General features: G+C 37.1%; 1 protein-coding gene across 12 annotated transcripts in view; it reads left to right on the top strand.

Annotated features, from left to right (window-relative positions):
- SOX5 (SRY-box transcription factor 5) overlaps nt 1–12,417 on the top strand; it is a 995,891-nt gene that overhangs the window by 951,172 nt on the left and 32,302 nt on the right. For all 12 annotated transcript variants that reach the window (XM_059185762.1, XM_059185763.1, XM_059185769.1 and 9 more), the window contains one exon: nt 1,965–2,142. In XM_059185762.1, the coding sequence (XP_059041745.1) occupies nt 1,965–2,142 (178 nt within the window). The remainder of the gene's footprint in view (nt 1–1,964; nt 2,143–12,417) is intronic.

Here is a 12,417-nt window from a genome sequence, read left to right as displayed (position 1 = left end):
CTGGGTTTCGGATAGATAAGGATTATGGCTCACCAGCTCAACCTAATTATTCTAGGGAATAGTTTTGCCCCTGCAGTTTTTAAAAATGCTAAAGTAAGCTTTTCTTACACAGTGAACCAGTTGTGGAATTAGCTTACCTTCCTTTCTTCCAAGACTATGAATCCTTATAAATTTGGTATGATGGTTATCAACTTACTAGACATCTAATGCAATCCCAGATTACCATTTGAATTCTCATAGATTTTTCAAATAGCTATTCTTTTTTTTCTGAAACAGAAAACAGAACTAAAGAACATAAAGTGTTAAAGAATAATTTCTTCTGCTTTGTTCCTAAGTTTCCTAAGTGCAGCCAACCATGGAATTTAATAACAATAAACCACTTTAAAAATATAAACTTTGTGCCAAAGGTACAAAAGACAAAAAAATATATATAAACTTTGAATAGATATCTTATTATGCCACTTTACCATTTTTATAAAGTGATTGATTTCAATGGTTTTTGGTAGATATATATATATATAAAATTTTGTGCACATTGATATATGTTTCCATGCCATCAGATTACACCATTTGAATCTAAAATGTCCCCCTTTCATCAGGTTATACACCTACTACTGGTAGATATTTATGCTCTTAACTCGTGAAGATAGAACAGTAGCTAAGTGGAAGCTATATTTTTTTTTTATAAAGATTTTTATTTATTCGATAGATCACAAGTAGGCAGAGAGGCAGGCAGAGAGAGAGGGGGAGGCAGGCTCCCTGCTGAGCAGAGAACCCGATGTGGGGCTCGATCCCAGGACCCTGAGATCATGACCTGAGCCGAAGGCAGTGGCTTAACCCACTGAGCCACCCAGGCGCCCCGGAAGCTATATTTTTATTCTACAATAATACTTTATAAAATCGTAGATATTTTGAACAATAAGGTTTAACATATGACACAATATTTTAATTTTAGAGCACAAAAAACACATTTCTTAGTTTGTGATGAAAAAAGTGATGTAATGTTAATATTATCTGATTCTAATAAATGATGTGGTAGAAACTTTAAGGATAATTGTATACATAAATTTTATGTATGAAATTACACAAGGGCTAATATAGAAAGTATAAATAGAATGTAAACTACATAAACTTGACCTATTCAGGTATTGAACAGTTGGAACTCACCATATGTGCTGATTAACCACAGATAGATCTTCACACCACAATGTATTGATTGTGATATACATTGCGGAAAATCTGGAAAACAAATCTAGATTTGAAAACAAAATGCTAAGTATTTAGAACAAAATGCTAAGTATTTAGAACAAAACACTAAGTAAGTATATATATATTCGCATATAAATAAATAGTACATATTGGTATAATGTCGGTTATGTTTATTTTTACTTTTAGATCAAGTCCAAAACTGTGTCTGTGAAACCTAGGATAAAGATTATTTTCTGAGAAAGTTAGAAAGTTTCCTTCTTTTTTTTTGTATTTAAATCTGGAGAGAAGTTCTGATCAGAGGTACACACCATTTAATTCCTCCATCATTGATGTTCCAGGTACTCTGGCTAAGCACCAGGATACAAAGGTGCTTGGGACTCAACCCCTGTTCTTCGGAGGTTGAACAAAGGCTACCTACATCATAATTTCATATGAATTATGTAATGGTCTCTCAATAGAACTGAATAGCACAAGGAATAGCTTAAGACTATTTCTTAGACATGACATCAGTTATATACTTTCTGGATAGTTGAGTGCACGTGTACTTTCTCTTATACTAAAGGTTTTTCATAATATGTAGTTAAAAGTGACATTGTTGACAGCTAACCAACACTGTAATGTATAGGTTGAATGTTAAGTTCGCTGATTGGTAGAGTAATTTGATGGGAAATGACAGGCTATATACCTGTGTTTTTCTAGGCATTTTTGATCAGCCTTGCCTTATCACAGCTCATGTTCTAATGATCACATTGCAGGATGAAGTGGCACAGCCACTGAACCTATCAGCTAAACCCAAGACCTCTGATGGCAAATCACCCACATCACCCACCTCTCCCCATATGCCAGCTCTGAGAATAAACAGTGGGGCAGGCCCCCTCAAAGCCTCTGTCCCAGCAGCATTAGCTAGTCCTTCAGCCAGAGTTAGCACAATAGGTAAGTTCTGTTTCTTTTGTTCTTGCTGATTTTCTGTTTATGGCAATTGAATGAAATCATCTTTTAACGGCAAATCACGCATACCCTGTGCATGGTTTTAGTTCTGTAGGAGAGTTTCAATTTGATGAACCGCATAGGTGTGTTTTAAACATGCAAATGAAATTTACGACTGAAGTCCAAGTTACAGTGTCCTCCTGAAAAGCTAATTGAACTGGTTATGTTTGTTGATGTGACAGATGTTCTTAAGTTTATAAAAAAGAGGCCTAAATGACTAATCACAGAGAGCAATGTTTCCAGAATGTTGTTGTTAGGTGACTTGCTTTTCCCATTACTGAAATCTATTTCCATTTTTTTGTGTGATGTGTACAAACTGTACATATGATAAAATACATTCTACTTAGATCAATAGTCACCTGCTAGGATATGAAGTTTGTTCAGTTCTATACTGCTTGAGATTTACTTGAATACACCAAAGTATGATAAAAACTACATAGCTTCGTTTCTCCATAATTGTCATTTTGGTAAAGTAAACACTAGAAAATGCTTCTATAAGCTAATTTTTTAAAAATTCCAATAATTTTTACTTCAGTAACACATAAATTAGACTGTGAACACTTACTTCAATCTACCTTTATTGATGTTTATCATTTGCATAGAGTTATAAGGAGGCTAGCACAGATAAGCCCTTCAAGGAGCTCAGGATTTAGTTAGGGGAAAAGTCATCCCTCTTATAGTGCTAGTCAGCCGTAGTAAGCGCCATTTCAGAGCATAGATACAACCTGGTAATCAAAAAGAAGAGTGTTGGATTTTATTTGGTAAGGATCAAGGAAAGTTAAGTTGGGGATAACCTAATTCAAGTGGAATCTTGAGGAAGAGAGATAGTCCTAGGCATTTAGCCTTTAAGAAAAAACCCAGAGTAAAATAGAATATTTTTGAGAAATGCACTGATTTGGCTAGAATATAGAATGAATGTGTAGTGAAAAGTGATCAGGGCTAAAACTGAAAGGAGCAGATGGAATCTGACTGAATGCTATCCTAAGAAATTTTGACTTTTTCTCCAGACAGCAATCTGATCAGAACTTTAAGAAAGAAGCGTATTGGCAACAGGAAGAAATAGGAATCAGGGAAACCATTGTTTTAGTGTAGGACAAGAGTTAGTTACATGAAATAGAAATAAGCAATGATAAAGCAAAGGAAGGAATAGATTGAAGAGATATTATTAGTAGAGAAAACTTAATATAACCTATCCTCAATAGAGTCTACCTGGTGTAGTTCAAGTTGGACACAGAGGAGTATAGGATTTTGAATTCGTAAAATAAGAAGGATAATTCCTCCCTTAACTGTGAAAGAGAAAACCAGAGTAGAAGCAGATTTGGAAGACATAGATATAAAAATGTAGTAAGCATTGAAACACAAGGAGCCATTTAGGTAGAGATCCTCAGGAGGAAACTATAAACATAAGTCTGATATGTAAAAAGGTGCTAGCATTTTAGATGTAGAATTACATATGAAATAAGGGGATTAAGAGTACACTTATCACAATGAACACAGAGTCCTGTATAGAACTATTAAAGCACTGTATTGAAATTAAGTATAGAATTATTAAATCACCATATTGAAACTAATATGATACTGTGTGTTAGCTATACTACTATTAAAAGAATTAAGAAAATGGAAAGATATATGCACCTCTAAAAAAAAAAAAAAAAGGAAGTTCAGCAAAAAAGAGTGTGCATAGTAAGAAGAGAAGCGGGATAAAGAATCACAAGTATCGCCTACTGTATTAGTTATCTGTTACTGCATAGCAAATTAACCTAATACTTGAGAGCTTAAGATAACCAACATTCATTATCTCACCAGGTTCTAAGGGTCAGAATTTGGAAGCAGCTTAGCTGGGTAGCTCTGGCTTAAGGCCTCATGGTTACAATCAATGTGTTAGGCATGGCCATAGTCCTCTATGGACTTTTACTAGGGATAGATGCTCCTTTTTCAAGATGTCTCACTCACATGGTTCTTGGTTAGAGGGTCGATTCCTTCCCTTGTGAGTCTTTCCATAGGGCTGCTCCTTGCATGGAAACTAACTTTCCCAAGAGTGGGTGCTCCAAGAGGAGAGAGCAAAGAGACAGCCACAGTGCCCTTTATGACCTAGTCTTGAAAGTCTACCTTTATTCTCTTCGTTGTAAGAGAATCACAAGGGCAGGGATGGGGAATATCAAAGTGTCATTGGGAACATTTTAAAACCAGCACACTTTTTTAGGGGGGAACTGATAAAGAGCAAGCGACTGTGTTAGAATAAGAATGAAGATAGGACACTGTCATGCTAGCCTAGGAAAAATAAAAGTTTCAAAAAATCATAAGGTTTTTTAATGATGTCCCATTTGGCAGAAAAGTTAAAAAATGAAAAAGAAAAACCTTGTGATTTAGCTGGCGCTCATGGAGATGTAAACTCTGATAGAGAAGTTTTAGGTGAATGCCTTAACAGAATTTCAATCTCAATGATTTCAAGACTGTGAGGAGAGAAAATGCAGCTGATCTATAGACCAGTCTTTTTGTAAGCCTGGTGTTGAGAAGTGATTATTTTAAAAGGACTATGTAGAGACAGGCTTTAAAATAGGGCAATCATTCATATATATAAATATAAATGTGTGTGTATATATATATGTGTGTGTGTGTGTGTGTGTGTGTGTGTGTATAGATAGATATAGATGTAGTCAAGGGGAAGAAGAGTCAGAGACAGATAAAGATATGGAAGAGAGCACGGATGAAGATGGAACAAGACAAGAGATCATGAGAAAGGATTAACCTTGGAAGGAACAAAGCCCCTCTCTTTTCTGAGACTGAACAAAACAAAGGGAAAAAAGGGGTAAAGTTACAGAGAAATTGTGGGATGGATTAAAAAAAAAAAAGATGAAGGAATGTATTTCAAATGCTTCAATCTCCACAGAGCAGAATTTCATATTATTTGCCAAGAAGAAGCCAGTCTGGGGCAGTGGGACAGCAGTGAGAGCAGACACTGTGAAAACTTAAGTTTTGAGAAGTTTGAAAAAAGTTGGGGTACATGTCCATTTTTTATCATTATGCACCACTCTGTTACAGCCTAACTCAGTTACTCCCCTCCACATCCTAAATGGACTCCAAGATAAGACTTGCTTTCATGTCCTAAGTATGTAAAAGAAAAAATATTTTATTTGGCAAGAACGATTCACTTCCATAATAGAAATGAAGGCTCATAAATATCACAGTGCTGGTCTATGAGCTACTTTTGTAATGTCACCAGAACCAGAATATTTAACAAAATAACGGATAGATTTGCATTTTATCATATGAGGATTTTTTACTTCAGCATTCCAGAGATTAAGTATGACAAAATATTTTCAAAAGGCAAGAATGTATGAATCTATTTAATGACATTTATCATCTGACTTTCTCCACTACTAAAACTTCCCTTAGTTTTTTGGTTTTTTTTTCCCCCCTGAAAAATCCCTTCACCACATCCATATCCACACATCCCTCATAGTTTCCAAGGATTTGAGGCTGCTACAATTTACTTTTCTCTTTTCAGCAAATGCAGATGTTGAAAGCTGAAACTGTAATGAGTAATAATGTAGCTGGATAAAAGCTGTGCACATTAATGGTGTTGTAAAGGTCAGCCCTGAAAGAAGAATTAATGTGTTATGCCATTAATAAACCAAGGAAAACTGTGAACGAAGAGATAACTTAAGTTATCATTAATGACATGGGCTCTTTGCTATATATCTATTAGCTACAAATATAGAAAGTGAGTTTTTGAGGTGGGTAACCAATATTACACTGTATTCTGTAAGAATGCCTTTGATATGGTATGCACAGGGTAGGTTGCTCCAAAAGAAAGGGAATCCTTACAAGGTATGAATAGTTCAGAAGAATGATAGATAAGTTTAAAATCTTCTGACCAAATGTTATCTTTCATCGGCCTTTTTCACCTCCACTGTACATATGTATAATACTTCTGACATTTGTCGAGGCATTTTTAATCTCTCTCTCACTGAAGCTAATTTTAGAATCATAGACCCTAAACCAGATAGAGCTGATATTCATATCATCCAGCCAAAACTTGTTATTTTACAGATAAGGAGCCAGGGCCTAAGGAGGCTTAGTGCTTACCCAGGGATTCTAAGTAAGTTCCTGTCACAGGGTAGACAGTTCTGTGACTCTCTGTTTATTTCCTCTGTTTCAATTTCAAGGAAATGACTATGCATGAAGACCTAGTAACTTGCCCAAACTCAAAGCCAGTGGAGGTTGAGGCCAGAGGATTCGTGGTCTCTAGTTGGCATACTCCCTTTTCAGTTGTTGCTTATTGATTGGTGGGCTTTCCACGGTAGATGGTCTTCTCAGTCATTTATCTAGCCTTTCACTCATTCATTGAATAAATGGGTATTAAAGGTCTTCTCTACACCATACATTTTGCAAGATGGTGAGCAGATGGAAGTTTGGAGGATGAGCAGATGAAAGTCTTGGACAGAGGCTTTAGCTAGCCTCCAGGCTTGTTCTATTAAGTCTTTGGAAGATACTAGAATGTATTATCCTTGCCCTTTATTCTTTAGAGGCATTAATGCATGAAAAGTAAAACTTTACTCAGCAAATGTAGTAGACTCACGTTGATTCAATAGAATGAGAGAAAATATTTTCCAGTTCATTAATTTGGTACTTTATTTCTACAACTTGCTAATTTAAAATACAATGGCATGAAGGAGGATATCGCCTTGATGTTTCGTTAGTTTACAATTTTAATCAGAAAAACTTCTATCAAGGTAGATGATTGAACAAAAATACTGTAGTAGTTTAATAGGAAGCCAGTGGATTGTCAGGAAGTTGAGGGTATTTTCAATATCTGGCAATTAACATTTGCATAGTGCTTTACAATTTACAAATTGCTTTCACATTTATAATCTAATTAATTCTTGCGAGTTTTCACAGATGAAGAAATGCGTATGTATCAGGGTGCCAAAAATTTGATGATCAAAAGTGACCTCAACAATAGAAAAAAATCAGTATTCGTTGAAAATAACTTGAAACACGTGCCCTTACTTTTATTTCTAGCTGAAAAGCCCTACGTAAAATAAATATGTAGTAAATAAGAATCTGTATTGCCTTCACAGCATCTGTTAAATCCATGAGTTCAGGAAATCTGTGTCACTATGGTACGAGCTTCTATCCATATGATGACATAGATAATCAACTTGGAATTGTAAAGGTAGATCTTTTCAACTTAGAAACATGCATTTATTCCTTCAACAGACCCTGCCATGAGCCAAAGGAATAAAAGATTGAAAATTTTAAAATACCCTCAAGTAATTCAAAGACTGGTGTGAAAGACGTCTTAAACGTAGACAAATGGAAGACAATGTGACAGTAAAAGCATATATAAGGTTTTGAAGGAGCATAGAGTTGAGGTGTTCAAATGGTTGCCAAGGAACATGCCTGGGGTATATCAGGGAAGTCATTATAGAAGGGGTGACAGTTGAATAAAGTCCCAAACACGCTAGAAAGAAAGAGTATTTCAGTGAAAAAGAAAAGCTTGGGAGACAGAGGTGGGGGTGGGAGGACACAGGCCAGTGCTTGGAATAGGAACTAGTTTTGCGCAGCTTAAACACAGAACTCTGGAGAGACTAGCAGGAAGTGACGTGGGAAAGATAAGCAGAATCGACATCACGAAGAGACTTTTAAGCCTTTGTAAAGTGTTTGGAATTTATCCCAGAATGACATTTTTGGGGCAACATTACAGGGTTTCTTGTTCCAGGATATCTGGGAAAAGCTGCATACTTTTGTTATCTTTGAAGATTCACAGTGCACATTAACATTATCAAGATCTTGGGAATTTATGCAATGAAGAAACCTTTTTCACTTTAATTTAGTATTTCCCACACTTATTTGAACTTGGAGTTATTTTTTCCCAGAATATTATATTTCATCATCTCATGAAATTCTCCTTGACTAAGGTATAGGGAGATGGGGAGCTAATAATGTAGAGTGGCACGATCCAAATTACTTTTGGGGAGATGTTTTGGAATGCTTTACCTGGTGGTCAGTAAAGGAGACAGATTAACAAGGAGTGTAAGCCTAAAGATAGGGAAACCAGTTAAGAGGTTAGGACATTGGCCCAGGTGAAATAGTAGGGGCCTTCAGTGAAAGTGGGGACCATGAGGCTGAAGAAGAACACATTTGAAAGCTGAGGAGGAAACAGAACTATCCCAGCTTGGTTGCCTGTTACATATGTGGGGTAAAGGGGATCTCTTAGATGACATGGGCCATTGGAAAGGGATATGGAGTGTAGGAAGAACCGTCTAAGGCAGTGGGAAGATGAATTCCTTGCTAGACAGGCTGCATCTCAGATACTCAGGAGACATTCAAGTATGGAAGCTTGATAGGCAGATATGTGTATATAAAAATCAGGAGGGATTTGAGGCAGGAAGCAGATATTTTATAGTACCTGGGATCACCCCTTGACTCTTCAAGCACGCTTAGACCAATTGTGGTATTTGGTTTCTAAGGCTACTGCAACAAATTACTATAAACTGGGTCACTTAAACTTGAAATTGGTTGTCCCACTCTTTGGAGGCTAGAAATCCAAAGTGAAGGTGTCAGCAGGGTTAGTTCCTTCTGGAAGTTCTGAGGGAGAATCTGTTCCATGCCTCTCACCTTGTTCCATGTGGCTACTGGTAGTCCTTGGTGTTCCCAGCTTATGACAATACTTAGGTCCGGTCTCTGCGTCCATATCCCCATGGCCTTCTCCCCGGGTCTCTGCGTCAAATCTCTCTCTCCTTTCTAAGAACACCAGTTATTGCATGTAAAGTCTACCTGAAATCCAGGGTGATCTCATTACAAGCTCTATTTCCAAAAAAGGTCACATTTACAGATACCAGGTTTAGGCCACAGACATATCTTTTCGAAAGACACAATTCAACCCAGTACAGGTGGTTTCCTGTTTTTCCTTTTTTTTTTTTTTTTTTTTAAGATTTTATTTATTTGGCAGAGAGAGATCACAAGTGGGCAGGCAGAGAGGGGGGAAGCAGGCTGCCTGCTGAGCAGAAAGCCTGAGATGGGGCTCTACTCCAGGACCCTGAGATCATGACTTGAGCCGAAGGCAGAAACTTAACCAACTGAGCCACCCAGGCACCCCTCCTTCTGTTTTTTAACAGTTTCTTTCCATGTGGAGCAGCTAGAACTCTTTCTGTTTCGCTTTTATCCTAAGATTGCGCATGAGTTTCCTAAGCTGGCAATGGACTTTGATAACAATAAACCACTTAAAAAATATAAACTTCAAATAGATGTCCTCTTATACCACTGTAATGGAACAAATATAAGGTCAATGGAAGAATTAAATGAATAACACAGGTTATTTCCTGGTTGTCCTTTTTTTTTTTTTCTGTCCCTGAAAATGTATAAAAGGGGCCTTTTTAATTTTGAGAATTTTGTTGGTAGTAATGAAAAAGAAACACTAAAGCATAAAAAGTGAAACCGTAGTGAATTTAACAAAGTTACAGAATCATGCAGACTTCTTACACTAACGATCCCAATTCTACATTTCCCAAATCTCATTTGAGCTGCTAACTGGAAGCCATATTGACCACTGCCTTCCCACTTCCCTCCTTAGATTGAGACTCACCAAACCTCTCCAAGCACATGCCCACCTCCTGATCCTATTTTATGATGCAGTTGGTGCCTAAATATATAATTCAGGCTTAATTAAATCTATTAAGGAATCATAGGGGTGGGGTTGTGTGGCATGGCTCTCTTTCCTTGAACCTCCATACCAACAAGAAATGATATCCCTTCACGGATTTGTCATTATGGTCCAAGCCATACAATAAGACTGTTGAGGGTGAACATACAGAAAAAACGAAAGAGAAAGGAAAAGAAAAGCATTAGCATTTTCTACTGCTTCCTCAGGTATCCAGTGTTATCTACTCCTTCACAAAATGTTTTATTTTGTTTTTGTTTAATTCTTCCATCAACCTGACATTCATTTTGCAGTTGATAGGAATGGAAACCCAGTGACATTGTTATAATTTGGCGAATATCACACTTCCCAAGAAACAGAAACCCAGACCCATCTGTATCCAATGCCTAAACCTTATGTATTTCACTATGCCATTTTGTAAATAAACTGACAATGAATAACTTTCATGGGCCATTTATTATGCAAGACTATATTAACTCATTTATGTTACCTAGTGAATGTTATCTCCATTTAACCAATAAGATAATTGAGATTTAAAAAGTTAAAACCACATGTACAATTTATAGAGCGTCTAAGTGGCAAAGTTATGATTTTAATTCAGGTTTTCCAACTCCAAAATGCCAAGTTTTTCTAAAGATTGTAACCATGGACCAAATCTAAGGAGGAGATGAGGAACAGATCCCAGACAAGCTTATGGATATGGAGGAGGCAAAGAGGAAAGGAGATCACATGTTGTGATGATAAATGAAGAAGAGAGGAGTTTCTATAGTAAGGGGATTGTCAGTGAGGTCATTCTGCAAGCCAGGGCAAGTGTCCCTTGGAATAGGCAATTTAAAAGTGCAAGGGCAGCAGAAACAAGATTGTAGCAGAAATGGAAGAGTGAAGAAGGAATGGGAGAGTATGATTAGAATCTTAGAAGGTAAAGAGAGACAGTTGAAAAGAGAGGGCAACCCAAAGTTGAAAGAGAAACTTCATTTGCTCGTCTCAGGTGGAGAAACTTAAGTACTTACAAATTGAAGTTGTAGAAATGGTGGAGAAGTTCAGAGCTGATGACATAAATGGGAAAGAGAATGACCAGTGGAGAGGTACAGAAATCTAGAGCACAATTTGAGGGGATTTGCCTTGAATCAAAACAGGGGCACCATTTTCACTGAAGCAGGAAGAGACAACGGGCAGAACTGGAGACAGATTTGAAGTTAGCCTGGGGTAGGAGTTGGGGTGGGGGTGGGGCAGGAAAGGAAGGTGAGAGCTCAGCCTTGTTGGTCTCTCCAAAATTGGAGTTGAAGTCATTTGGGTGGAGAGAGGGAATCAGCAAGACTGGTAATTTAGTGACTATGATGAGAACAAAATGGAAAGAACCAGCACATAATCCTGTCATGATTCAACTCTGTAACATATAAATGGCCTTCAAATTTAACACAGCAGATACAAATGTTAGATTTCATAGGGCATTTTAACTAAAATTCAAGAGTCTGTAAAAGCAAGGTCTATTTTAAAGTGGACGCCTATTTCCACCTGCATAGGAGCACACACCTCAAACTGGAAATAGACATTACAGAACATATGTCTGTCAGTTATTCACCCCCATATAATTTGCATCCCTTGCATCTATATTAATCATTTTTCCTGCACAATGTTATCTTGGCAGCACCTAAAAACATAAAGAATTCATACTTTTATTCAGCGCCGTATGCCAAACCATTTCAAAATGTATTTGTGCTCTGGAGAAGCTAAATAGACTGCAAAAATGCATGATGCCAGGTTGTACCTAAACAGGGTAGGTAGAGCATAGGAAAAATCAGGCTGATCCTCTTAAGATCTTTTAGTAAATGAACACGTCCTGAGACCATCACTGTCCTATACGAGCTGTATTCCTTTCTAGAGTAGTAGTGTACATGAACAGATTCAGTTCAAGAATATATTAAGAAGGTTGTTCAGGAGAACGGAGAGAGGATGCTAAGGATAATATAAGGTTAAAAACAACCATAATTTAAAGGAAACATTAACCCTAAAGGCTTGACCTAGGTCTAAATAGTCATTCACGATTCGTACTGTATTTGTAATGAACAAGGATGTTTTGTTCTTTGAGTACATTCCAATGAATTTAGCTCTGAAATGCAAAACCTATAGTCGCTCTCAAGGCTCCTCTCGCTGTCGCCTACACTGGAACTTATCTTGCTGCCTCAAGGAGATCAGAGGATGAGGTCTAGTCTGTGCATATCGGGAGAGGGAGGGGACCATGGATCATTTTGAAACCTTCCAGCACTGAAGCACTGTACTAATCTGACACCAGCTTCTTCAATAGAAATGTTTAAGCAGCAAGAAAGTATTCTATGTTTTTTGGCAAACAACAGATCAGATAGAAGAGTCTAGCAATACGGCGAGGATGTGTAATCTGACATGATTAGACAAGGCTCTTTAGTACCAGAACATTCATAATTGAGACAAAGAAAGAGTATTAATAACACTTTCCTAACACGGCAGTTAGCCATTTTATATTTCCTTTCTTTAATCTTAGTGTTTTTCAACAAATCATGGGATTTAATAGCGTGTTT

This window comes from Mustela lutreola, chromosome 8 (genome assembly GCF_030435805.1).
Source record: "Mustela lutreola isolate mMusLut2 chromosome 8, mMusLut2.pri, whole genome shotgun sequence".
Classification (NCBI taxonomy): Eukaryota; Metazoa; Chordata; class Mammalia; order Carnivora; family Mustelidae; genus Mustela; species Mustela lutreola.
The sequence above is the reverse complement of the archived record's forward strand: the minus strand, read 5'-3'. Positions and strand labels throughout refer to the sequence as shown.